Source organism: Oreochromis aureus, linkage group 10 (genome assembly GCF_013358895.1).
Source record: "Oreochromis aureus strain Israel breed Guangdong linkage group 10, ZZ_aureus, whole genome shotgun sequence".
NCBI lineage: Eukaryota > Metazoa > Chordata > Actinopteri > Cichliformes > Cichlidae > Oreochromis > Oreochromis aureus.
In genome coordinates this window covers 33468240-33495817 of record NC_052951.1, presented here as the reverse complement: position 1 = coordinate 33495817, position 27578 = coordinate 33468240, and the positions used below count along the sequence as shown (strand labels likewise).

Sequence of the window (27578 nt, the reverse complement as noted above, 5' to 3'; positions counted from 1 at the left end):
GAAGGCATTCGACTGTGTCCCTCTGAGTATTTCATGGAAGGTGCTTCGGGATTTTGGGGTGTCTGGCCTGTTGCATCAGCTTCTACATCCGTCCATCGGTGTTTCCCAGCTGAGCATTACCAAAACAGCTCACCTTGGTGGCACTCAGGAGGCGTGCTAGTCAGATACCTGAACTACAGGAGCTGGATCCCTTTGATATGGAACAATAAGACCTCTACTGTTTGCTCCACTTAAATGAGCAAGTTCCATATTTGTCCCTTAGATCAGGTGATACAGTTTCACAAATGATTACTGACCTGTTGCCTAATGTGTCCTGGTGCCCGGTGTACTCATGTACTATCACAGATTGTATATAATAAACACTGTTCAAGCATGAGGGCATTCAAAAGTTCAATAAGTGACCAATGAGGCTGTGTTTTCAGTTTTCACTTAAATAATGCTGTGTCAGATAGCAGCCTTGCTTCTTCATTTTCCTTCTGCAACATGTTGTCTCACAATATTGCACCATACGCTGTGACAGGTCAGCGTGCTTGTGATATTACTTAAATGGCTCATTAAAATTAGCCATGGTAAAAATTATGTATATGATCATTTCCTTGTCGTGGGTATGCACATGTTTTTTGATTGATAAGTGAAGCACACCTTCCATGCTGTAGGAGCATGAGAGTCCAGAGCTTATAATTGTCACCATTTGAGTCTGAGGCGGAGACTATGCACCGTCTGTGCTTGAGTCTGAGTCAGAGAATAAAGGTCTCCGTTACTGACGTTGACTTCTGACTATACCACCCGTTACCTCCATCAACGCCGGCCTTCTTTGAATTCTCTGTTGACACTGGCCTCCAGAGGGGTCCTGTCTCTGTCGCCAGACGGCCCCCAGTAACAAAGTACAAATATTTCATCAGTATATTTAAGTTGAATTTTGAGGTATCTATGCTCTATAAAAGTATTTATTTTTTTGACAATGTTTTACTTCTATTCCACAGATTGTAACATAGTTATCTGCATTTTCTATTCCGTACAGTTTCCAAGCAGACATGTTTCTTTTGGTTTGAGACATTTGAAGGAAATTTTTATAGTAATTTTTATAGATTTATCATATTTACCAGAAAGTGAATGCATTAGAGTTAGATTTGAAACAGTGCTATAGTCTCATTGCTGTGGGTGTACAAGTGTGCTTTTTATTGCAGTTTTATTTTTACAGTATTTATTATTTTGACATTACAATGCACAATCAAACTAAATTGTAACTAGAAGTCTATTTCATTTATATTAGTAGCATTTTTTGTAAGAACACTAACATATTACTGTACATGAAAAAAATATATGTTTAAAATAGCACATCATGGGACATTTCAACCATTCACTGGGAAAAGTGTGTAATGTCTGAAGAAGCGGCTTTCAAAGACTTTAATATGCATTTCTTTGACCTAGTTTTTGATGTTACAATTTCAAGTTTGATTTAACAAAATCAGCAACATTCCCATTATCTCTATCCAGAATCTGAGTTCTGTTTATCCATGAAAACAATCGTTCAATTGAAGATATATTCCTAATAACAGTTATTTATAGATATGTAATCTTTATAATTTTTTGGAAACAGGTGTTTCACACGTTGATTCACTATTGGTGGATTTTGCAGGTTTTATATATTTCATTAAAATCATTTACTGTCAGAAAACAACACTTGTTTTTGTTTTTGTTTTTAAATTAAAACAAACATTTTTTGGCATGAAATTTTTCATATAAGAATGTTCGTATCTCTTTGGATTGCACACCATAAATAACAGGGTTGAGGCTGCCAGGGACAATGACAAACAAGATAGCAGAGAGCTTCCTGTAATCAGAGTACTGAGGAAATCGATGCAAAGCAATTGCAATCATTCCACTGAACAACATAATCAAATAAACAACCAGATGGGTGCTGCAGGTTTTTAAGGCTTTACTGTTCAAAGACTTGTTATTACTCATCAGACATATAACTGTAATGTTAGCATAAGTGAGAACTATGCTGCCTATGGAGGAGGTGAGCAAACCCACACTGAAAGTGAGTCCATAGACATTATTAATAAGAACACTCTCACAAGAGAGCTTAAACAATGAAGCGTTGTCACAGAAAGGATTATTGATTATAGTCCTACATGTGCTCAGCCGTACGGTCAGACTGATCAGAATTACAACCAAAACAAAGGCCACTCCCCAGGCCAGAACTGTCAGCTTGATCACCATTTTGTTGCTCATTATGGCAGTATAGCGCAGAGGATTACAGATGGCCACATATCTGTCAAAGGCCATAACCATGAGCACAGTGTGGGAAGTTGTTGCAAATAACTGTGTGACAAAAGCCTGAAAAGCACATTCATAATAACTGATGAGACGCTCAGAGGGAGGCCTCAAAAGATCTGCAATCAAGCGAGGCACAATTTGAGTAATTCCGATTATGTCACTAACTGAGAGGTTACAAAACAGCCGATACATGGGCTGCTTAAGGTTCTTGTCAATCATAATTACTATTAGAATACCAATATTCATAAACATACTAAGAATGTAGGAAGTCAAGAACAAGAAAAAGACAGGATACATTAAATCCTCTGAGACTTTGAAGCCTTCCAACTGCAGTGTCAGGCTGTTGTAGGTATAGTTCTCCATGGACTTGGAAAAAACAAATATGCCAATTTCAATATATATAAAAAAGAAAATTTAGCACAAACTCAAAAATGATGAAATATGCACTAAACTCTAAACAGTAAATGAAGTAATACCTGCTTTGTAGGTAGTTGAGCAGCAATGAAGTCAGCAGTAATTGTCCCACAAGGGGAAATTTGGATGTAACAGCAGCAAGAAAGACACATATACAAACAAACAGTGCACAGGACACAGAATAGAAACATAAACAATTTTTACATATTTACATCAAGGGCAATGGTTACCAAAACAGAGTACTGTACCGTTATTAAATGAAATAAAATTAAATACAGATAAGAGGCAAACCCAGGTTGTAGTGTGAATTGGTTGATAAAATAGTACAAGTTACAGCGCTGATGTACACCTCTATGTTTGTTGAGAGCAGTTTTGATAGTACAGTCTGACACCTGCAGGGTGGAAGGATGTCGTGGGGTCCTCTCCTAAACTTCTCCCAAACAAATGCAGGCGTAGTCAGGAAGCATTCAGTGTGGATAGTTTATTCCGTCGGCCTCCCAGGTGCACAAAACAATTATTTACAAAGAAAATAGAAAACTAACTTAATTCAACACAAAACAAACATCTATATACAAAACACAAGCGGCTGAGCCAGTCTGTATGTTACCCTCTCTGTCACATCTCACAGAATACTCAGGTAGGCCCTAACAGCCTTCTTTTATACCCCATTGCCCCTCCCACTAGGCATAATATTCATCCCTTTATTATTTCTTTTCCCAAAACACTCTTTTTTTCCTCAGCTTATTTCCAGCTGTATTCCTACAATACATATATATGTATATACAGACATTTATGGCCAATTCCAGGCAGCCTACAGTGTTTCACAATAACAAAAAAAAACAAACAAAAATAATGCAGTTCACATGACCTTTCAAGCGCGCGCGAACCCACTATTTGAACCCTGGAACACCATACCATCGGCTTGCATAACCACTCGTATAATCGGCGATCACAGAGAGTCTACGCGACCGACTTTATTAAAGGTAAGCAAAAAAAAATATGTTGGCCACCCTCTGTGCTGCTCAAAATATACCTCTCACCCCTTTTTGTTTATCCGCCTGGTCGACTAAAAGACGCACAGCCACGGTAATTGTACAAATTAATGGTGGTGGTGCGTGTATGCGCCCAGATCAGCTGTCTGCGGCCCAGGACGGTGTAACTACGTCACATCATCCCTGTCCACCCGGAGGTTGGCATTGTGCGGCAACCTGGAGAGATAATCTGTCACTAAATTGAGCTTGCCTGGTCTGTGACGGATGGTGAATCTGAAAGGCTGCAGTGAAAGGTACCAGCGTGTCAGTCGGCTGATATGGTCCTTCATGGAATGGATCCAGGTGAGCGCTCGGTGGTCAGTTTCCAACTCAAACTCCTTTCCTAGTAAATAATACCTGCGTTTCTCCAGTGCCCACTTAATGCCCAAGGCCTCCTTCTCCACAGTTGAGTAGTTGGTCTCTCATGGCAGCAGCTTGTGGCTTAGGTATAGGACCGGATGCTCTTCTCCAGGGTCCCCTTGGGCCAGCACGGCTCCCAGGCCGATTGTGGAGACATCCACCTGGACCAGAAATTTCTTCCTGAAGTCTGGGCTCCTGAGAACTGGGGTCATACACAGGCAGGTTTTCAGCATTTTGAAAGCTTGTTCACATTCCGCTGTCCAGGTTACAGGATTCTGTTGGTCCTTGCTGGTCAAAGCAGTAAGAGGGGCCGCAATAGTTGCAAACTGGGGCACAAATCTTCGATACCAGCCAACCAGCCCCAGGAAAGACCGGACTTCCTTTTTGGTGTGAGGCCGAGGGCAGTTTTGGATGGCTTCCACTTTATCCATCTGCGGACGCACCTCACCTCTGCCCACTTGGTAGCCAAGGTAGCGGGTCTCCTGCCATGCCCACTCACATTTAGAGGGGTTTAGGGTCAACCCTGCCTTATGGATTCTTCCCAGGACTTCGGACAGGTGCTGCAGATGCTCTTCCCAGGTGTTGCTGAAGATCACTACATCATCCAGGTAGGCGGCACTATAGGGGTCACACCCCGTAGTAATTTGTCCATCAGACTTTGGAAGGTGGCCGGTGCCCCATGTAGCCCAAATGGCATCACCGTGAATTGGAACAGGCCGGCAGGTGTCCTGAAGGCGGTGTACGGTCAAGAAGACTCCTCCAGTGGCACTTGCCAGTAACCTTTGCACAGATCCAGGGTGGTGATGTACCTGGCCACTCCGATCTTCTCCAGCAAATCCTCGATTCGAGGCATTTGGTACTGGAATTAAGCTTCCGGAAATCAATGCAGATGCGTAGTGAGCCATCTTTCTTGAAGATGATGACCACTGGGCTACACCACTCTAAGCAGGACGGCTCTATCACCCCAAGCTCCAGCATCTTCTCCACCTCCTGTCGCAGTTTATTCACTAAGTGTTGTGGAACCCGGTATGGACGTTGGCGGATGGGATGTCCATCCTTTAGGCATATCACATGTTTGACAAGGGTGGTCCTGCCGGGGTTAACTGAACACAGAGATGGATGATGAATCTCATAGGTCACTGGCCCCATTCTGCGAAGAACTGTGTATGGCCCGTGCCGTTTCGCCAGAAGTTTACTGTTGGCTGAAGGGAGAAGTAACAACAGCTTTTGACCAGGTTGAAATTCCTGTTGGTCATACCAGGTCTTCTGGCTTCTTTGAGCATCTCGCAGGTTGACCTCGGCCTCTTCACGGTATCTTCCCAACCGATCTCTCATTTCCAGCACAAATTGCACCATTCCTTTATCATTCGGAGCAGAAGCAGGAGACTCCCAACCCTTCCGGAGGAGATCCAATGGCACCTGCACATCCCAACCATAGAGTAGCTCGAATGGAGAGAAACCAGTGGAAGCCTGGGGAACTTCTCTGTACACAAACAGCAGGAAGGGCAGCCACTGGTCCCAGTCTTTCCCAGTGTCTGACACAAACTTCTGCAGCATCCTCTTCAGAGTTTGGTTGAACCTCTCCACCAACCAATCTGTCTGTGGATGGTAGGGTGACATCCTGATGGCAGAGATGCCTAGCTGGTTGTGGAAGAACTGAATCAACCTAGAGGTAAAGTTAGTCCCTTGGTCTGTCAAAATCTCATCTGGTATCCCCACCCGGGAGAACAGCTAGAACATTGGGTGCCGTGACCACACGCAGAGGCAAAGCTTCTGGGAAACGAGTCGCATAATCACACACCACCAAAATGTACTGATGACCCCGACTACTTTTTACCAGAGGACCCACAATGTCCATAGCTATTCTACGGAAGGGGGTGGAGATGACAAGAAGTGGCTGTAGCAGGGCCCTGTCAGACTTGCGGGCTGGACAAGTTTTCTGGCAAGTAGGGCAGGGATGGCAATATTTTTGTATGTCTGTGAACATTGACGGCCAAAAGAAATGTGAGCTAACTCGCATATAGGTTTTTTGGCGACCCAGATGACCTGCCCAGGGGAAGGTATGTGCTAGGTGCATAATCAGGGGTCTACAATTAGAAGGTATCACAAGCCGTTGGTGGTCACCGTCAACTGCATACAACACATTTTTGTCAACAATGAACTTCTCTTTCCCACCCCATTTTCCAGTTCCCCCTTCAGTCACATTAGCAAACAAAACTTTCAACGTTTCATCCTCCCTTTGTAACAAAGTGATATTTTCTGGTACATCCCATTTCACGCTCTTAGTGTCCGGCCCCTTTGACCATAGCTGCTTCTCAAAGCAGCCTTGGCGACGGGATTTTCTTGGCCCATTAGTGCCACCCTCACACAGACTACTGTCAAAGTCTGGCAAGGGTTGGCATCCAGCCTTCGCCTGGGCTCTAGTGACCACTGGGCCAGACACATTTAATTTAGCATTCCCCTTATCACCCACATGAGTCTATTTCCACTGTTCTTCTTTTTCTTGCAGCATGTCCATGAGTACAGGCAAGTCCATCCCCAGAATAACCTCTACAGGCAAGTTCTGTACCACCCCAACTGACAACAGGTAGGGCTGTTCATTAATAGTCACTGTTACCTCCACTTTTGGGTATGGATGTTTATCACCATGCACACATAAAACTTCTTCCTGTCTGCTATAGTCCACACTGTTCACTGGTACCAAACTACGCTTAATCAACAGCTGTGTCCCAATTCAGGGTATGCACGCTTGAAGTACGCACACTACGCGTACTACAAGTACGGGAAGTGCGGAAGTGAGAGGCTTGTGAAATGGGACGGTCTAGCCTTCGTCACGCTGTTCAGGTTGCCTAGCAACCATGATACTAACCATGAAATGTTTCATACAGCTTTGTGTGACAGAAATGAAGGAGAAAAAATGTTTTGTTGGTCATTCATTTTTGTCATGACATCACTTTGATTAGTTGAGACCACAGGACTGTAAAACCTGATAGTTGGGCTTCATTTCTGTACTGAACAGACATTTCAAGATTAGTTAGTAAATAATAATTAGCTAATGTTATTCATGAGACTAAAGTCATCTCACTGTGGTAATGTTAATATAATATGGACAATATTATATGTATTGTCAGATATATATATATATATATATATATATATATATATATATATATATATATATATATATATATATATATATATATATATATATATATATATGAGCTTGAACTCTGGGTCAAAGATGCAAGTAGCAGTTATTTATATTAGAGATGGCACGATACCACTTTTTTATGTCCGATACTGATACCGATATCATAAATTTGGATATCTGCCGATACCGATGTGAATCCGATATAGTGTGTTTTTATCAATAAAACTGTTTTTTTAATATCTTGCTGCATTTTGTATAAGTTCATCCTCAAGTTTAAATAAACAACAACACTAAAGCTATTCTGTTATACCTGTATGCAAAAAGTACACTGCACCCAAAATATTTCATAGTTCAGCAACACTGATCAATCTAATAAACTTAAACCTGCTCCATCCTCCCTATTCTGGTATTTTAAAGAGTACTTAGCAGAAATATTAAGCAACCTAACTAATAGGGTTGCAAACTCCCAGCAAAAAAATATAGGGAACCACCCCCCACCCTCCACCTCATGATGCTTAATTGACGTAATCAACTTTAATTTAATGCACGTGTAAAAAAAAATGCACAGAAATAAATTATTTTTCAAGAATAATTAAATAGATTCAACATCTTTCTTCAACAGAATTGCAGACTGCACAGATGGTACCTTCCCAAAGGAAAAAGTACTATAGCTTACTAGGGTATATTAGACTTAGTAGTTACTATATACAGTAATGGACTTCTATACATTTTACATCAGATTAAAACTTTGGGTGTAAGATTCAGATAATTATTTATTAAAAGCGAGACATTTTAAATGAGAATAAGAAAGAAAAGTATGTCTTTGTGCCCCTTTTCCTGTTAATGCCCTATCGGCCCCCTGGCTAAACTTTGCTAGATCCGCCCCTGCACAGTTACCAGCCGTCAGCTACGTAGAAAAGGATCCTGGTGTAGAAAGTAATATTAAATAAATTCTAACAACAGCTTATCAAGCTTAAACGTGCTGCTGTTGTTCCGCCGCTGGTTTCCTCTTTCTGGTGCAAAGTGGGCCAAAAACAAAGAAGACAGACGGACTCGCGACAGAAAAGCCGATCAGCTGATCATTAAGCAGTTTCATGAAGTAGCGGCAGGAGAGGGAGAGAGAGAGGCAGTCGCTCCATATATCCGTTGTTAAGCTTAACGTGGGAATGCTTTATAAACATTCAGAGATGAACTTACACACTTGCTTTACTTCTCTCTGGGATAACTTCTTCGGAGATGAAAGGCTGGTTTGGTAGCCAGGCTACAAATACACACAGCCGCTCTATCACGTGACGCACACTGCTCCGACATGCTATGGTTATGAGCCGAGTTACGCGGTGTCGCAAGTTTTGTGAGGTTATATTTAATGGATCGGATTACATTTTTAATTTCTCACCAATATCCGATCCAGTAATTTAGGTCAGTATCGGACCGATACCGATACGTAATATCGGATCGGTCCATCTCTAATTTATATGTCCTATCACCTTAAATCTTCAGTCAAAGACAAGTATCCCTGACAGTGTATATACAGATGTATTATATATAAGAGACAAACATTGTTCTTTCAATATGTTGGCATTACTAAATTTGGTTCAATGCTTATATATATGTGTAAAAAGAAAATGTATGAGCTGTGATAACTGTTTCTGATAGAATGAAGATCAGACTGATATATTAAATATTCCTTTATTGGGTGAGAAAATCAGACCATGTCATAACTGCTTTAAGTCATACAGAATAGATATCAGAGCCTTAAACAGGCTGACTTCTGCTAAATGGGTCAAACTGGGCAGAAAGTATACAAACACATAACATCCTTATAGAATATGATGTAACACTATAGATCAACTTACCTCAGAATATATAAAGCATATAAACAATTACAGCAATATGATGCAACAAACACAGCAGTGCTACTAATCCAAAATACTCAAAGCTTCATAGAACTGAAACAAACATTTATTTTTAGCTCCATTCTGCTGCTGATACATACTTTAGGTTTCTGAATATTAAACTTGTTGCTGCCTTTCATAGTGTGTAACTTGAAGGCCCTGAGTACTTTCTCCCACACTGAAAACACTGGGATGATAACATTATTTGAACATTACCTAATAAGACTGATTCAGGACAGATAATTAGTTATGTTAAACTTTCCTAGCAGTCCTTCACAAACAGGGAACAGTCTGTCTATTCTCTCCATCTGTCAGCTGCTGCTGGCTCTTCCTCCTCCTCTTCCTCACACACTGCTGAGTTTGTCCTGGTGGATCATCAGGGTGCAAAGCCTCACAGATGATGTGCAGCAGTGGGTCCCTCAGTCTGTCCTCACTCTGGACACTTGCAGTTGTCACACATGGAAATCAAATGTGTGATAAGCTGCAGGATTCAAACACAAGTGTAACTTATAAATACATGTTCATACTTTTATTCCACAATCAGAGAGAAAGAAACAGAGAGAGAGTGCAGGACAGACAGACAGGTGACAGTCTCAGGTGTACACACTGCTACAAAACAGCACAAGAGAAGGAGGATTTAGTGTTTGTGTTATTACGAGTGCTAAACAAGAAGAGTTCCCAGATGGTCCAGTGGACACATGTGTGACTCCTGTGATTAAAGCATCTTTCTTTCAGCTTAACGAGTGAACCGTCAGCTCGTTCAAACACACGTTAAAGTCCGTTTGGCTCCACACCACCGAACAGAGGCAGCAATATAACATAGCTAACATTAACAGTGCAGTGAATCCTGCTTGTGCCGTCATATTCAGGACTGCAAACCGAGCAGCATCACTGACTTTCAGCTTGTTGTGTTTGTGGATATATGACTGAATTTAATTATCCATAAAATCATCACATTCTCTGTAAGATTAAGGTCGACTAGATATATATTTAGACGTAGAGGCTTTAAAACCAAGTTACCGCTGAAAGTACAAACATCACTAATGTCACATAACTTTGCCGACATGTGGCCAACAGTCATGTTTTAATGTTCTTAAACATTTGCACATAAATAAGTGACATCATATTCAGTACTTACTTTTACAGTTCACTCTTCGGCCGCTCCCTACTGCCGTATTTTGCGGCAAAATTATCCACACCCACCGCTGCGCTATGAATTGTGGGATATATGGGGCCACGAAGCGTGCACCGGACCACGCTTGATATTTGGGGAAATCGACGGCGCATTTGGAGTATGCATTTGAAGTACACTTTGAATTGGGACAGCCGTCGTCGCGTGGCAGTGACGTAATCACACTTGAAATGCGTACTTCAAGCGTGCAGACCCTGAATTGGGACACAGCCAAAGACATAAAACTACCAGTGTCCAGCAAAGCAGTAGCCTGCTGACCATTGACCTTTACTTTTTTTATAGCGTTGCACATCCACTGGCTGGACCCTTGTGGGCTCCATCCATCTATAGCAGGCACCAGTGACCTTAGCCTTCCGGATAGGGCATACCGAGGCTTTATGACCTGGCTGCTGGCAATAATAACAAAGAAAGTCCTTACCCGCTGCTCGTAAGTTTGATGCCCTGGGCTTTTCTGGTGGCTCTGGGTTGCTCTCCCTCTTCAGAAGACCCGATGATGAAAGTGGTGGTCGCTGTGGTGTCCCAGATGAGCGTGCAGGTGGTGCTCCTTTACGCGCATTGAAGTACTGTGACACCAGCTTAGCAGCGGTCAGTCCATCTGCTGGCTCACCCAGGTCCTCACGTCCCCTGGAAGTACCCGGATTGACTGCTCCAAGATGATAGCTTCTCCTATCTCTTCTTTAGTATGCTGCTCTGGTCGGATCCAGCACCGATAGAGGCCCTTCAGGCGATAATAGGTCTCAGTGGGGCTCTCACCAGGTGGAACTGTATTGGACCGGAACTTCTGCCGATACGTCTCAGGGGAAATGTCAAATTTGGTTAGCAACGCAGCTTTCAAATCTTCATAATGATGGGCTCTTTCTTCATCCATTGCAGTGTAGGCCTCCAACGCCTTCCCCGACGACCAGACGACAGGCCCATTCACTCTCTGGCCATCTCCAGGTTTTGGCAACTTTTCCCAAAACACTCTTTTTTTCCTCAGCTTATTTCCAGCTGTATTCCCACAATACATATATATATATATGTATATACAGACATTTATGGCCAATTCCAGCCTACAGTGTTTCACAATAACAAAAAAAACCAAACAAAAATAATGCAGTTCACGTGACCTTTCAAGCGTGCGCGAACCCACTTTTTGAACCCCGGAACACCATACCATCGGCTTGCATAACCACTCGTATAATCGGCGATCTCGGAGAGTCTACGCGACCGGCTTTATTAAAGGTAAGCAAAAAAAAATATGTTGGCCACCCTCTGCGCCGCTCAAAATATACCTCTCACCCCTTTTTGTTTATCCGCCCGGTCGACTAAAAGACGCACAGCCACGGTAATTGTACAAACTAATGGTGGTGGTGCGTGTATGCACCCAGATCAGCTGTCTGCGGCCTGGACGGTGGAACTCCGTCACAAAGGACCTGAGGAAACACTCCTTCATGCATCGAGGATGCAGCTGTCTGTCACTGAAGGAGCTATGCAGTTTAGCAACATTTCCATGCATGGGGTGGGAGAGTCTGTCCATCAGAGATGTTATTTTGGCCAGAGTGCTTCTTTTTCCCACCACCTGCACTGGGTCCAGGGTGCATCCCAGAACAGAGCTGGCCTTCCTGATGAGTTTATCAAACCTCCTCTCAGCTGCAGATAAACTGCTGCTCCAACACACAACACTGTAAAAAATGACAGATGCCACCACAGAGTCATAGAAGGTCTTTGTTACATCCCTCAGGAGGATGTTGGTTTTCCTTTGTGAATTATTGCCCTATGTTCTGTCTAGGCTCCACCTCCTCTGTCCTGATTGGATGCTGCTCATAGAATCCAGCTAATTGCCAATCAGCAGAGCACTACTTAATGCCTTTGGAGCTGTGTTTCTGGGCCCTCTGGCCATTTTGATTGCCATACCTGTGCAGGCTTGCATGCCTTTTTGACTTGTATGTCCATTTTGTGTTTCCATGTTCAGACTGTCTATAGGGGAGAGCTGCATTTTGTTTTGATTCTCTGTTTTCTCCTGTTTATGTGGTGTTTGGTAGGTTATGGTTATAGGTTGTATATTTTGTTTTCTTTAGAGTTAGGTATGTTCCTTTTATTTTCATATCAGGGATACTTTGTTTGTTATGTTGGCCTCAGTTTGAACTAGAACTGAATTAGAATTTCTAGCAAGAAATAAACCTTTTAACTTGCCATCTTGGCTCCTCCTTCACTATTTACCTTTATGTTAGTCCCTTCTAACCCCTAGACTAGCCTGGGGACGTAACAGTCTCACTGGACTCCAAATGACCTCAGCCGCCTCTGCAGGTAGAGTCTGCTCTGACCCTTCCTGTAAAGAGCATCAGTGTTGTGGCTCCAGTCTATTTTTTTATTCAGGTTGTTAAGGGTTCAATATTGAGAGAAGAATCCATAAAAACCACAGATCCAGGCGTGTGCAATTTAGACGGCATTTTAATGAACACATGTGTGAGTTCAACAACCCAATCAGTGTTGAACTGAACTTACAATCATGAGACAAGGTTTTATATGGGTACAATAACAAAGCCCCCCTCTTTTACAAAAATAGACAATAGTACAGCTTACGTCAATCCAAACCACAAAATGTTCCCTGACCTTTAACATTGCTCTAAAAAACATTGTCTTCGGGTCGGTGCTTCCCCTCTTCGCTGTCGCTTGTCGGGTGCACTTCCTCTAAGTACTTCGGCACACTTCTGCATTTCTGCCCTACCAAAATAGATCTGTTATGGTGTGTGTGTGAGTGCGTACACGTGCAACGGCGTGCATGTTGTGTACTGCGTGCGTGTCATGACCTCTCACTATTTGTCTGTCTGTACTGCATCTGCTTTTCTGAACCTTAGTTGACCTTAACTTAAGCAACTTGAACTTTCCCTATCAGTGATCCCTATAGGTGTACTCTACTGAATTAATGTTTTGATCAAAAGCCTCTACTAAAAGCTTAAATCAAAGATAAATGCATACTAACTCTTTGGCTCTTTGGCTTGCACTCACTCTGCTTTCGGTTTCACTTCTGCAAAACATGCTCTGCAGACGCGTTTCGCTTTCCTGTCTCATTTTGGCACAGAGAGTATTTTCCTGTCTCTGCCCTCTACACAGAGATCATAAAAGCATTAATAACTTTTAAATTATAGATTCAACTCAACCCTTTAAAATGGTTCTTCTTTGGACCTGTAATAAAGACTAATATAATATACCAATATATTTGAACATCTGAATGCATCTGAATGCAACATCACATGAAATGGTAATGATGATTATAAAATAGCAGCAAATAATAGCAATAAAATATTTCTATTCCCCACACTCCCACTCTCGACCTCTGGACCACCAGAGGTCGCAATACATTTATGTTGGGTCACTCCTTGGCCCATTCAACTGTTTCCCTGTCCACCCCTGACGTCATGGACATTTAGGATCACTGTTCTTAGCTCTGACCCTCTCTTGGCATCCTGTGACTTAACAAATCAGACAACCTCATGTCATCTAGGTGGTCTTAGTTATAAAATGCCCGCTCCCACTTGAGAACACTTCATGCTTAAGTGGTCTCTGCTCCTCTTCTGGGTCCCACTCTAGTGGAAATCTGGCCACCTGCAAAGGAAACAGAACACTTCCTCCCTAGTACGGCTTCCTGCCTTATGTCCCTCAATTGTCTTCTTTATTCAAACCTAATGTTACTCAACCTAATGTTACTCAAACCATGAACCTAATTACGTATTTGGTTTTTCGACATTTATTTTCATATCTCATTCAACATTACTCAGCATTTGTGAACCTCTGAAAGCGTTGTCTTTAAGAGGATCAAAGGAAGCATGTCTCTGCATGTGCTTCCTCTCTGCTCCTATCTGATCATCAACATCCTGTGCACAAACTGTCACTGCTGCAAGGGCCTACCTCTCATCTAAGTCACCTCTCACAAGCAAAATCATCATAAAATCATTATAAGGGCTTATTCTACTAAAAGGATCAAAGAAAAACGACCACTTTAATCACTAAGTGTAAGCACCTAGTTAATTGCTCCTAGATAAACTTCATCATAGCTAAAAGCTGAACTCTAACTGTATTTTGAACTCCCATTTTCTGGGTGATAACCTGTTTGAATATATCATTTTATTTCATTTTGCTGCTTTTAATGTAATGACTCCTTCTAACTTAAACTTTATCAGACTTAACCAACATATATAAGCTTTCTCCCTTTGCTTCTGTTTTCTGTATTTCTGTATTCTGTAACTGCTTTTTATATAAGAGGACTAAGTTAGAGCTGCATCTGTTATCTCAATATTTTATATGTCACTCAGTTTAGTTACAAGCAAAACTCCTATTCAGTTCCTCTTTCTGTCATTTGTTATTGGGCCAACTCAAATTCAGTTAAAAGCTAAAGGAATTTCAGGCCCTAGGCCTCACCTATGTTTAAACCATATGTGTTTGTAAGCGTGAATGCTGTTTATCCTTCTGTTGCTCCAAGTCCCCTACACTATATCGACTGAGACATAACGCTCATCGAAGCTTATGACCTTCAACTGGACCGAACCATCAACTCTGTTAATGAGCACGATTGCAATGTGTAAGAAAAAATCATTTCTACATATATAATCTCCAATATTATTCATTTGAGTCCATAACACTTTTAACATCCTCATAAAAAGCTCTCCTCTACCCTAGACTATCTGTTTCTAAAGCCTACATTATAACAACCTTCTAGCATTATGTCACTGTTACAACTTATCCTAAAAATCAAAAAGAAATCCCACATTTTCTACTCATAAAATGTTCACTATTTTCCCCAAAGCATATCCTTTATTCCCACAGTTTCCCCCCTAAGTTTGATGTACAACTTCTTATTAACCCCAGCAATTTATCTTCTAAACAGAATTCAGTTCATTTTACTCCTTTCTTTTAACAAGTCCTCAGTTTTACTATATCTAGATTATCAAACAACCCCAATCATTATAAAATCCTAGTAAAACCCCTTTCACATTAAACAAATTAAATCTTAAATCCTCTTTTGACACATCTCATGTGGCAAAAAACTCAACATGCTCCACCCAAGCTTAACAAATTAAAAGGAAAAAAGGTTAGTCATTTCATTTCCCAGAACAGCTCAGCAATTCTCCTCTCCGGTGTTTTGCTCCAGCCCTGAAAACCTGTGTTTAAGGAACAAAATCAATTTAATCATCATGTCAAATCTCCTTCACTCGTTGCTCCATGCAAGGTCTGGATCCTTGGAATTTCCTGAAAACAAAACCTGTACTTTACATTTCATACTCTCCCTCTATGATCCAGTCTGTGTCATGGCAAAAATAACCTTAAACAAAACAGGTATTAATCCTGAGTTACCTCAGTTAATGGTAACTTGAATCTCATCAAACAATGTTTCCCCCTTTAGCATTTAGCATTCTATAGTGTAATAACATAATCCAACCCCAGTAAATAATTTTCTCAAAACAAACATCAATGTCCCAAATTCAGCATCCCCAGATTTAAGTCTCCCACTTGTCCTTTCATTTATTTCCCCCTTGGTCCTATCACTCGCATTCACTCCCATGCATTCACACATGATATTTTTTGCTGATCTGCAGCCCTCCGCGCACGTCATCAGATGCTCCACATCAGCAAAATGAGCTCAATCATTCGTTTTATTTCGTTTTCCTGTTTAGGAAAATAGTTCTCTATACTTTTGACTGGATTGAATCGATACAATCCATTTTTAGACAGAGACTTGCCGCCAATCAGTCTCTGATTGTAATCAATTATAATTCTGTAAAGCCCACCTGATTTTCGTACTTGGTAATTTTGTCAGCGCCGTCGGTTCACTGTCTTCCAGGCCTGCTTAGAACAAAATGAAAAAGAGAGCTGATTATTAGCTCATCAAAGTACAAAACAAAATCACCTGACAGGTTTTTCCTGAGTGCACTACTACAAAAAAAAATTTTTGGGGCCCCTCTCAGACATATCCATGTCTTAATTAAACACCCTCTCTGGAAATAAAACAACAGCCTCAAAAATCTGAAACAATCTTAAATTTCACCCGTTCAACACACGAAAACCTCGTCAAAGTTCAAAGACCGTTTGCACAATGTCACCCTTCCTCACTTTACCATGTGTTCATTCAGCACAAGATAAAAACCAATTTCAACCACATATCATCCTTAAATTATAAATTTCCTGTCCAAATCTGCCCCTCTGAACAGACCTGACCACCGTAATCAAATATCCTGATACTTTACCATTATATATTTCTCCCAATACTCTTCAACAGCCCCGATCTCTCTTGAACTGAAAGCCTCCGACACACACACAGGAAGTGTCTTTGTCACTCACTCACTCCAGCTAATTTGCATAAACCCACAGCTCAACAGCCAACTTAACAAGAGGAATACATGTGTAAACCTTATCACATTATTGAATTATTTTCATTTTCTTTCTATACTAATCACTTACTTTGATAAATCAGTGCAAGAGCACTCCTAAGTAATTACTCCTCTTTTGTTTTTGTTTTTTTTTTTCCATAACTCACTCCCTTGTCATACAGCTTCGTTTGAGTTATTCCACAACAACTCTATTTTATCCAAGTGTGTTTTAAGTGTATTTTCTCCAACATTCACACCATTTTAACCCTCATGAAATTAGCAGGCTGATTTAATTACGTATGTTTGTGTTCTTAGCCAGGTTTTAAATCATTAGCTTGTCTGTGTAAGGTTAGTGCATTTTCTGTTTGTATGTGTGGTTTTATAAATGTTTCTTTATGATCTTTGTGATCTTGTAAATGTTTCTTTTCCAGTGTTCCAAACTCCTTTTGACAGGGTGTGTTTTCTCTTTTGGCTCATCACTGGTCATTGTGAATGACATTTCCCTTCGCCTGTGCCCAGTGGCCTTACCTGTTAAATCCCGTCTCCTCCAGTGACTCCACGGTCACTCCGGGACTTAGGTTCGAGCAATCGTGACTGCGCCTTGCCTTAGGTTGTCCCAGGGTTTCGAGGTGGGATCTTACCCGTCATGGGCTGTCCAGCCTTCCATGCCCGCCTACTACAGGAGCCAACTGGGCAAGGGTGTTATCAGGTCTAGGGGACACACTGGTTCTGGAAATTAAAGGAGTGTAAACTGCTTTCTTTATTAAACTTTCCAACAATAATTTCACATGTAACAGTTTGTGTATGTGCATTTTCAATTCATTAATGTAATTGTTAGTTCCTGTATTTATTTCTCTCAGTCTGTCTCTTTTCTAAAACCTGTAATTAATATAATTTTATTACCTTATTACTTTTTCTTAAAACATGCATCCGCTTCATCTTCTTAGAATTTAACTCTGTCTATTTCTCTGGGTGCTCCCCTGACATCATCAGTCACACACACCTTCCTCTCACACACACTTTTAAACACTCACTATCTCAATGTCCACTCCCATGATGTTCACCAATGTCAGTGTGGTGGGTCTGCGTCTCCGGAAGTCCACCACCAACTCCTTGGTTTTTCCAGCATTGATCAGCAGGTGGTTCTGCTGACACCAGTCCACAAAGTCCAGAGTCCACTGTCTGTACTCTGAGTCATCCTCACCTGTGATGAGGCCGACTATGGCAGAGTCGTCAGAGAACTTCTGTAAGTGGCAGTGTGGGGAGTTGATGGAGAAGTCTGCAGTATGGGGGCCCCACAGGGAACGGTACTGCAGACCAGCGTATCAGAGACACAGCCCTGTGACCTCACATACTGACTGCTGTGTTTCCCTCGGATTACTCCTCACCCCCTACCCAACCCTGTGGCTTGTCACGTGCTCCATAATGTTGTACTGTGGACATTTATGTGCTCTCTGTGCAGAGGAGTTTTTTTGTTTCCTGTTCTCATGCTGTCCTCCCATAGGAGCCCAGCGCGAGTAGAGGTCTCTTTTTCCTCTTCTACTTTCCCATTGTCGTGTACTTTTCCATTGTTTTTCTGTAATGCTGCCGATCTCCGACTTGTATTCCCATGTCATGTCTGTGTTTTGTGTGTAAGGTCGGGGGGGTGGGGGGTGGGGGTGGGGGGGTTCTATTCCACTGCAGGGCAACCTGCATGTGGCCAATAAAGCCTTGATTCATTCATTCATAGTTAGTAGTCCAGTATCCACTGGGACATGTGGTGGTCCACTCCCGATAGCTCCAGCTTGTCTCTCAGAAGTCGTGGCTGGATGGTGTTGAAAGCACTGGAGAAATCAAAGAACATGATCCTCACAGTGCTTCCAGGCTTCTCCAGGTGAGTCAGAGCTCGGTGCAGGAGGTAGATGATGGCGTCCTCCACCCCGATTCCAGGCTGGTAAGCAAACTGCAGCAGATCCAATGAAGACCTCACCAGGGGGCGCAGATGGTTTAGAAGCAACCTCTTGAGGGTCTTCATCAGATATGATGTCAGGGCTACCGGCCTGTAGCTGCTGAGGTCCTTGGGATGGGAGGTCTTTGGTACCGGTGTCACACAGGATGTCTTCCACAGCTGTGGTACTTTCCCCAGTGACAGGCTCAGGGTGAACAGATATCCTAGGATGCCACACAGTTCGTCTGCGCAGCACCTCAGGAGCCTGGACCTGCAGCCTTCCGCAGCCTTGATCTTACGAAGCTCATTCCTCACTTGAAGTGCTGAGATGGATAGATTCCAGGGGAGGGGGTGTATGTTGAAGTCCACAGAAGCCGGGGGTGGGTGTGATGACTTGGAGCTGAGAGGTGTGAAGACCTGAGATGAAAGACAGGCAGTCTCTGAAGATGAGGGAGATTGTCCTGAGATTGTTTCAGGCTGTTCCAAACCCCTCTGATGTTGTCCTGTTGCAGCTGCTCTTCCATCTTCCTCCTGTAGTTTTCCTTCCCTTGCCTTATCTTCCATTTCAGCTTCTTCTGGACAGCTCTGAGCTCCTGTCTGTCTCCAGATCTAAAGACTCTTTTTCTCCTTAAGGAGAGCCTTTATTTCAGGATTTATCCATGGCTTGTTGTTAGAAAAACACCGTACCCATCATAAAGGTACGGTGTTTTTCTAACAACAAGCCATGGATAAATGTCCATACAGAAGTTCATGTAATCTGTAATGCAGTCTGTGATACTGTTGAGGTCATCCTCCAAAGGGCTGCAGAGGTTGTCCCACACAGTAGAATGGAAACAGTTAGATGCTTAGCACTTAAGTTTAGAAGAAGTGCTTGTGTGAATGGATGTGATTGGGTGAATGAATTAGTTGTATAAAGCGCTTTCAGTGCTCAGACAGAGTAGAAAAGCGCCAGAACCAGTCCATTTACCATTTACCTCAGGGCCTTTTTAGCCTCTGCCGACCATTTCCTAACTGGTTCTCTGTGTACTAGAGGTTTATACACAGGCAGGAGATGAACCAGGTTGTGATCTGAGCCCCTCAGGGGAGGGAGAGGTGATGAGCTGTATGCCTCCTTGGTGTTGGCATACAATAAGTACAATGTTTTATTGTCTCTGGTGTGGCAGGTGACATACTGGGTGAAGGTGGGGAGAGTGGAGGACAGGGAGATGTCCCCAGAGATCAGGAAAATAGCCTGAGGGTGCTGTGTTTGGAGTCTGCTGGTTACAGTGTGCAGGAACATATACTAGAAGGAACAGAATTTATTCTGTTTGACAGACTAGTTACACAATATGGGATCAACAAGAAAATCTTTTAGAATATCAACAAATTAAATCCATAGTAAAAAAGAATGAATTACAAACACCACCGAGTGTGGTACAATTTCTTACTCTTAAAACCCCCCAAATTACTGTCCAAAATAAATAGAACGCTTTCTAAAACAGATGAATCAATATCACTTCCTATTGCAAAATGGGAAGCGGATTTATCAGTCAACTTAGACCAAAACTTCTGGTCTCAGGTATGCATAAAAACCTTTTATTTAATTAGAAATCCAGTCTTCAATTAATTCAATACAAAATATTACATAGAGTGCACTATACAGGTCATCGGATGTTCAAGATGGGCTTTACGTCCTCCAACAACTGCTCACACTGTCAAGGCAACTCACCGGACAATTATATCCACGCTCTTTGGTTCTGTCCACCAGTTCAGAAGTTTTGGCGCGAGATATGTGAAGACTTATCAAAGTGTCTGAAATGTAAAATTCCAACCTCCCCTTTAGTGTTTGGTGGGCAACTTGGATTATGTCAGAAAAGAATATAACCCACATGGTTTTCACTGCCCTATGCATAGCCAAGAAAACAGTCCTCATGAACTGGAAAAATAAAAATAATATTCATTATAACCAATATAGAAATTATCTAATAGATCACATTAGTCTTGATACAGCCTCTGCCACCACATCAGATTGATCGCTCTGGGCTCCTTTGAGTAGCTCCACCACCTAGTGGGGGTGGGGGGTCATAGTTTGGTCCCACCTTCACTATTGTGATTGGTGTGGGGGTAGGGACGGGCTTGGGGCATTAGGGAATTCCCTAGGAGCGTCTTCCTTGGAGGGCTGCTGTGAGCCCCAATCAGGATGGGCCTCGGCCCCCTTGCCTTGGTGGGTTCCAGAGTGTGGGGCTGCCTACTGGGGTCAGCGGGGGAGCTGGTCCCAGGGATGGGCCGGTTGCCCCTCCCCATCCCCAGCTGCCTGTCCCTTCCCGCTCCACCACAATCAGGGCCTTGGGGTGCAGGTGTGCCACCAGGGTGCAGGGGAGGCATTAAATGCACCTTCGAACACACATGCATGAACACTACATATGAGCAGGTGGAGGGAGGTTTGGAGTTTTGCTTTTTTTCTCATTTTTTTTTCTCAACAGGTGATCCAGGCGTATGTGTGTGTGCATATATATATATATATCTATATATATGTATATTAGAGATGTGCAAAGCACATTGTATTTGTATTCGAGTAAAATTCAAAATAGGCGTAAAAATCCAGTTTTTTGCATTACACTTCCAATTAATGTTATAGTGTAAGTATTCTTTAATTATATCCATTATAATAATTAACTGGTGCTTGTGGAGGGGGGTGGGGGGGCAGACAGTACCAGGAATAAGATGCTTTAAGTGCATGTGATTATGCATAACAGATGTTGACAGATGTTTGGCATCTCTGCCTCTGCTGATCTGACTTTTGGACACATTACATATCAGTTTGGTTTCATCTGCAACACTGAGTGTTAAAGGCTTCCACACAGAGCCTGATCAAGTTGTTTTGGGTGGTGAAAGACTGAGAGGTATCTCAGCAGCAGCAACACTCTTTTCCATTTGGTTGACCAAATCCATGTGGGGAGTTTCAGCTAAGTTAATGAGTGAATGGACAACAGGAAGCTATGCTAAGGTTAACTAACCTATAGCCTATAACTTGCTGTCTGCAAAAGACAGAGTAACTTATACGTACTGCATAACTCCTACAAGTGCATACAATTCGATACAACTACACAAGCATTGTTTTATCCTTTTAAACCAAACTTTATTGTTACTCTGTCAACAGCCTATTGTCTAAATCCAGTCCCCAACCTTTTTTGCACCACGGACCAGTTTATGTCCAACAGTATTTTTACGGACCGGCCTTTAAGGTGTCGCAGACAAATACAACAAAATAAAACCAGTACCAGTACCAAATAAAATGTATTCATAACACATGGGAAAAGACACAGGGAAACCAAGCTAACGATAAAAACAATAAATATTAACGATAAAAACAATTGTAAACTGTAAATTTCACACCCGAACCTCAACACTGCGGCCCAGTACCAAACGACTCATGGACCGATACCGGTCCATGGCCTGGGGGTTAGGGACCGCTGGACTAAATTACCAAGCTAACAGAGCTACGTGAACAGAGCAAACATGAGAGAACCCGACTGCAGACGTCAATAATGCAGCGTAATTGATTAATCTCCCGATCTTCGCGAAAGTGAGGCAGTGATGTGAACAAAAAAAATTTATCACTCAGCCAAGCCTTCTCTGATGCTGTGTGGAGCAGCCATTCACCTTTTACACGTCACTCACTCACTCATCCGGGCATGCACTGCGGTCTAATAAGGAAACTCAGCTTTGAGTTAGATAGATAGATAGATAGATAGATAGATAGATAGATAGATAGATAGATAGATAGATAGATAGATAGATAGATAGATAGATAGATGTATTTTGTGCCACCCCCTTATTATTTTTTTTTGTGCCCGAAATTTATGGTATGAATTTCAGACCTCGCTACGAAACTGGAACTACAGGGATAGCCTATTCTGCTTTGTCTCTTCTAGCCCTGGTGAATACTGTGCTGTTTGTGTATGACTGTAGGATGTCAAGTCTCACTCGTGGCCAATGAAGCTCACCTCATAGTCTGCAAGATAGGAAGGAGGTTGTACTTGGTGCTTGGGCAAGTTGATTCTGGGATGTCTTCACTGCAGAAGAAACTAGGCTCCATCATTAGGATCTAAGGATCCTTGAGCTCGAAGGAGCAATATTAATTTGGGTTTCACCCAATAATTGCATAGGCATTGGTTGAATAGCAATGATTTTCACCTTGGGGTGTCAGTCAGAATAAACAGCACACTCAAAAATGGTTATTCCTTTTTTACTGTCATTCTTCAACACAACAGCACTGTAATGCAACCACAGGCTTACGGGAGTACAAGTACTTTTCAGGTGTGGGAGGGGTTGTAGATGTGGTCTGTAAACAAAACATATACGAAGCACTGACTATAATAAACATTTAAGTCATGAAATATGCTTGACTAAATATCTTCCATTATAACCCGAACTACAAATGAAAATTCCTATATGATCATCTTTGCACACAAGTTTCCTAGACTACTCACCAAACTTAGAAAATGTGCTTGTGTGAATGGGTGAATGAATTAGTTGTATAAAGCACTTGAGTGCTCAGAGTAGAAAAAGTGCTATATAAGAACCAGTCCATTTACTGATCAAAATACCAACCAAAACAAAGGCCACTCCCCAGGCCAGAACTGTCAGCTTGATCACCATTTTGTTGCTCATTATGGCAGTATAGCGCAGAGGATTACAGATGGCCACATATCTGTCAAAGGCCATAACCATGAGCACAGTGTGGGAAGTTGTACCAAACAACTGTGTAGTAAAAGCCTGAACAACACACTCATAATAACTGATGAGACGCTCAGAGGGAGGCCTCAAAAGATCTGCAATCAAACGGGGCACAATTTGAGTGCTTCCAATTATGTCACTGACTGAGAGGTTACAAAACAGCAGATACATGGGCTGTTTAAGGTTCTTGTCAATCACAGTTAGAAGTGAAATACCAATATTCATAATGATAATAAAAAATGTAGGAAGTTAAAAAGAAGAAAAAGGCAGTGTATACAGAATCCTTTGACATGTTTAATCCTTCTATCTGCCGTGTCAGGCTGTTGTAGGTGCAGTTTTCCATTGACTGAAGTAAGCAGCTGGTGCTGTTCTGCAGCAACGATAAAGTCCTTTTTCTTTTTATACATGCCATCTAATTATCAAGGGAAACACTTTATGTAGAATAGGATTTATATAGGATAACACAGAACAGAATCTTAGCATTGTTTGACCATCTACAGTGTCAACCTGTTGTTAAAATGAACACATAACGCAATGCACCCAACATCTTTTATCAGATACATTCAGCAAATTAAATAGAAGTTGTTCTGTTGTTAGATGAGCAGATGTTGTTTACCAGCAGCAATGAAGACCTTGGTCCCGTTCCTTTTTGAGAACTATTATCCTCACATACATTTATCCTTTAAGAATATGTCAACATATAAAAATAGTAAATGGGGCAGAACATATGGACAAAATCCAACTTGCCAAATGGTCCTTTACATATATTTCTAGACATGCACTATCTATTTTCTGGACTGTTGACTGACATTTGTACCAGTTATGGCAATAATAAGGCCTTAATAATTGGTTTTGTTAAGAGTGATTGTCCAAAATAATTTAATAGAAACTAGAGGTTCAACATCCCCTGTTTTACAGTCTTTTTACTAACAGAACATTACCTTTGCCACCAAACATCAATATGAGGTTATTTTAGTACTGTTTCTTTCTTATTTAAGTTTGCTGTCATTAAGAGGCTATGCATCGCTGTTTCTTTGATTAACAGAGTTAGTCAATAGTAGTGTTTCTTTCTAATGACAGCAAACTTTGATTAGGAAGATAAACTGAAGACACTTCTTTATGTTTTTGTTTATTTGATTGTTTGTTTGTTTTGTTGTATTTTATTTTAGTAGTCCACGATGCATGAGATCAAATTGGGATCAATAGTGACCAATGTAGTATCTCACCCTGCTGTTAGAAAGCTTTCACTTGTTGTGGTAATAATAAAAAAGTGCCCTCAATAATGTTGAGTTGTTGGGTCTGACTAATCATTCATATGATGGGTAGCATGTGCAAAAAGTTTCCAAGGACCCTAACATTTCATCACTAGTCTTCTGGTGTCAAAATGCATGCTTCTACAATCAGAAAGACAACACGTACATTTTAAGTGAGTGGGAGGTGTGGCAGGAAAAGGGCTTTATCCAAGAGCAAAACAGTTTGCTAGTGGAAATGGAGTCACACAAGATTCTTTGGATACATGTATCAAAGACACAGTAGGTTGACCATAATAACAGTAGACATGTTCGAGCAGACCAAAAACAGCTGTGTATCTGATATGCAGGGAACCCTTGTCCTGTACAGACAAGTTCCTATTTCACCACATGAGTTCATCGACTTCTGTGACTTGCTTGTATGGTTACGAGTCTAATGATGCTCATGCGCAAGTCTTTACTGACCAGTCCATAAATAATGGGGTTGATGGCTGGTGGGACAATGATGAATAGAATGCTTAAGAACTTCTTTATGTTTTGGGAGAGTAAAGGGAACCTATAACTTACAATTATGGTCAGTGAAGCTATTTCAAAAAGCACATACACAACAAGATGAGAAGCACAAGTTTGAAAGGCCTTGCTGCGAATTCTACTATCAGTTCTGCCTTGTTTTACCGAAGCACACAGGATCCTGATGTAGGAAAAAGCAATGATGAGGAACATCCCTGTACTCACAGACCAGGTCATGGACAGACCTATAGAATAGGAAAAAAAAGACAATTATCCTCTTATTTCAGTGTCCTGTACCCTTCCAGTCACAAACATTTTTGCTTATAATTGCTTTGAATAGCCAGTATGACTGGAATTATGTATTATAAAAAAACAAAATTCGAGTCAGTTTATCATTTATGACCCAGAAATATTACTAATTTATGATAACTCGACAAGCTAAACTTGTTGAAAACACAAAGCAAATCCACAGTCATCAAAACGGCATTTTTGGAGACTTTGGCCTATTAAAAACAGGTCTTTTTTGTAAGAAGCAGAATTGAAGCTCCGGGGTAATGTACTGACCATAGATGTCACTGGTAGGGGTGGGAATGCAGGCCAGGCCTAGGATACCCCGGTTGCTGCAGTAAACATGCTGGATGATTCGACCACACAACGGGACATTCATGTGGAAGCCAAAGAGCACAGCAATGAGCACCACAGCAAGGAACCAGGCAAGGGCGCAGCAGGAGTGCAGCCGAGCTGAGGTCATGATGGCGTAATACCTGAGAGGTTCACACACTGCTATGTACCTACACAGAGAAAAAACTTTGTTCTTTAGAATTAAATATTCACATATTGAAATTATTAGGAGCTTTAACTTTTAAAAGTCCTTCAAACATGATTTAAATTCCAGTTTCCATTTACAAACTCTACAATTCTACCAACAACCAGTTAATCAAACTTCCCAAACCACAAACTGCTGGAAAGGAGCAAGGGAATGACATGTCATAATTCATTAGTAGCATTCAGAACATGTTAAAGCCCAGTAGTTTACAGAACACCCAAAAAGAATAGTTGGATCAGTTTTGATCAGTAGTTAATGCCTTTCATTACCTGTCGTAGGCCATCGCAGCCAGAATAGTTTGTACCGCAACTCCATAAGTGTGCATGAAGAAGGCCTGGGTGATAGCCGAAATGTATGCAATCTTCTTCTGCCCGGTCAAAAAGTGCATCATGATGCGAGGTAGCACTGTTGTGGCCCCCAAAAGATCACAGACTAGCAGGTGGCACACCATTACAAACATGGGTCTGTGCAGGTTCTTATTGTTAACTATAACAAACACCACCACACCATTCCCCAAAAGCACCACGAGATAGGTTAACAGAGCCAGGAAGAACAGCAAAGGGCCAAACCCTGGTGGTATATAGAAGCCTTCAAGTTCAAACACAATCGGCTGTTTGAGAGGAGTCAGCATCGTTAGGTTCTCCATCTACAACAGCACTTCCCTGCAAAAGATATCAAAACCTAAGAATATTCAGGCAACAAAGACATTAATAGAATAGAATAGAATAGAATAGAATAGCTTTTTATTGTCACTGTTACAAGAACAATGAAAGGCAGTTTGGCATTTCTCCATGTGTGTGAAGTACACAATAGCGTAAGTATTTACACAATAACAGACATATTTGCATTTACACAAGAATGAATAATAAAAATGTTACATTTATAACCACAAAAGTCAATTGAAAGGCTAATAAAAACCTTTGAAACTGTTGATTGAATGAAATATATATTCCTCTAAGGAAACCACAAAAGCAAAAAAAGTCAGTCTGTGAAAACAGTTCATAGAAAAAGAAAACAAACCTGCGGTGCATATGGAACATTTGAAGCACTCTTGCAACGCTTTTCCCTCCCCTCCTTCTCATTAGAGTGCTGACGTTTTTTCACTCATTGAGGAAATCATGCTGGAGTTTTATTGGCTCAATCCTCTTTATGTTGCTTGATGCCAAGTAACATCAGTCCAGATCCCTTCCTCAGCTCAACTTCACAAGTGAAACGTTAACTTAATGCTGACTGACTTTTATTTGATTTTTTTTTCCATTGCTGGGTCAGACATATTAGGTCAAGCATGATGAAAAAATTGGTAAAAAAATGGTAAAATGGCCTGTATTTATATAGCGCCTTACTGGTCCCTAAGGACCCCAAAGCGCTTTACATATCCAGTCATCCACCCATTCACACACACATTCACACACTGGTGATGGCAAGCTACATTGTAGCCACAGCCACCCTGGGGCGCACTGACAGAGGCAAAAAAAAAGGTGAAAAAAAGTTAAAAAAGAAACTCTCAAATAACTTAGGGTGGTTCAAAAGTGAATAAGTCAACACAGGTTTTCATCTCTTTGGCTAATTTTCCCCTTCAGGATTTCTGTATTAGAGGATTTTAATGGAGTAACCTGACAAATAAGATCGATTCAAGTAGTTTGCACTCTTGCACACTAGAAGTATGGTGATTG

At 41.5% G+C, this 27578-nt stretch overlaps 2 protein-coding genes and 1 pseudogene across 2 annotated transcripts; all 3 read right to left on the bottom strand.

The window, feature by feature from the left end:
• Positions 1-418: 418 nt before the first annotated feature.
• Positions 419-2646, bottom strand: LOC116309253 (putative gustatory receptor clone PTE03). Its single transcript, XM_031725812.2, has 2 exons — positions 1759-2646; positions 419-520 (listed from the first exon to the last, which is right to left on the bottom strand). The coding sequence occupies exons 1-2, from the start codon at positions 2644-2646 to the stop codon at positions 419-421; spliced, it is 990 nt and encodes a 329-aa protein (XP_031581672.1).
• Positions 2647-22562: 19916 nt separating this feature from the next.
• LOC116309261 lies at positions 22563-23662 on the bottom strand (annotated as a pseudogene).
• Positions 23663-24965: 1303 nt separating this feature from the next.
• LOC116309269 (olfactory receptor 2K2-like) lies at positions 24966-26536 on the bottom strand. Its single transcript, XM_039618182.1, has 3 exons — positions 26175-26536; positions 25644-25870; positions 24966-25153 (listed from the first exon to the last, which is right to left on the bottom strand). The coding sequence occupies exons 1-3, from the start codon at positions 26534-26536 to the stop codon at positions 24966-24968; spliced, it is 777 nt and encodes a 258-aa protein (XP_039474116.1).
• Positions 26537-27578: the final 1042 nt, after the last annotated feature.

Excerpts from the sequence above, each read along its gene's own strand:
- LOC116309253 (XM_031725812.2), bottom strand. The coding sequence starts at position 2,646 with ATGGAGAACTATACCTACAACAGCCTGACACTGCAGTTGGAAGGCTTC. Across the intron at positions 521-1,758 it reads ATGGTGTGCAATCCAAAGAG|CTGTCACAGCGTATGGTGCA; the intron begins ATACGAACATTC and ends AAGCACGCTGAC.
- LOC116309269 (XM_039618182.1), bottom strand. The coding sequence starts at position 26,536 with ATGCTGACTCCTCTCAAACAGCCGATTGTGTTTGAACTTGAAGGCTTC. Across the intron at positions 25,871-26,174 it reads GCTGCGATGGCCTACGACAG|GTACATAGCAGTGTGTGAAC; the intron begins GTAATGAAAGGC and ends TTCTCTGTGTAG. Across the intron at positions 25,154-25,643 it reads CCCTACCAGTGACATCTATG|CTTCACTGACCATAATTGTA; the intron begins GTCAGTACATTA and ends TTTTTGAAATAG.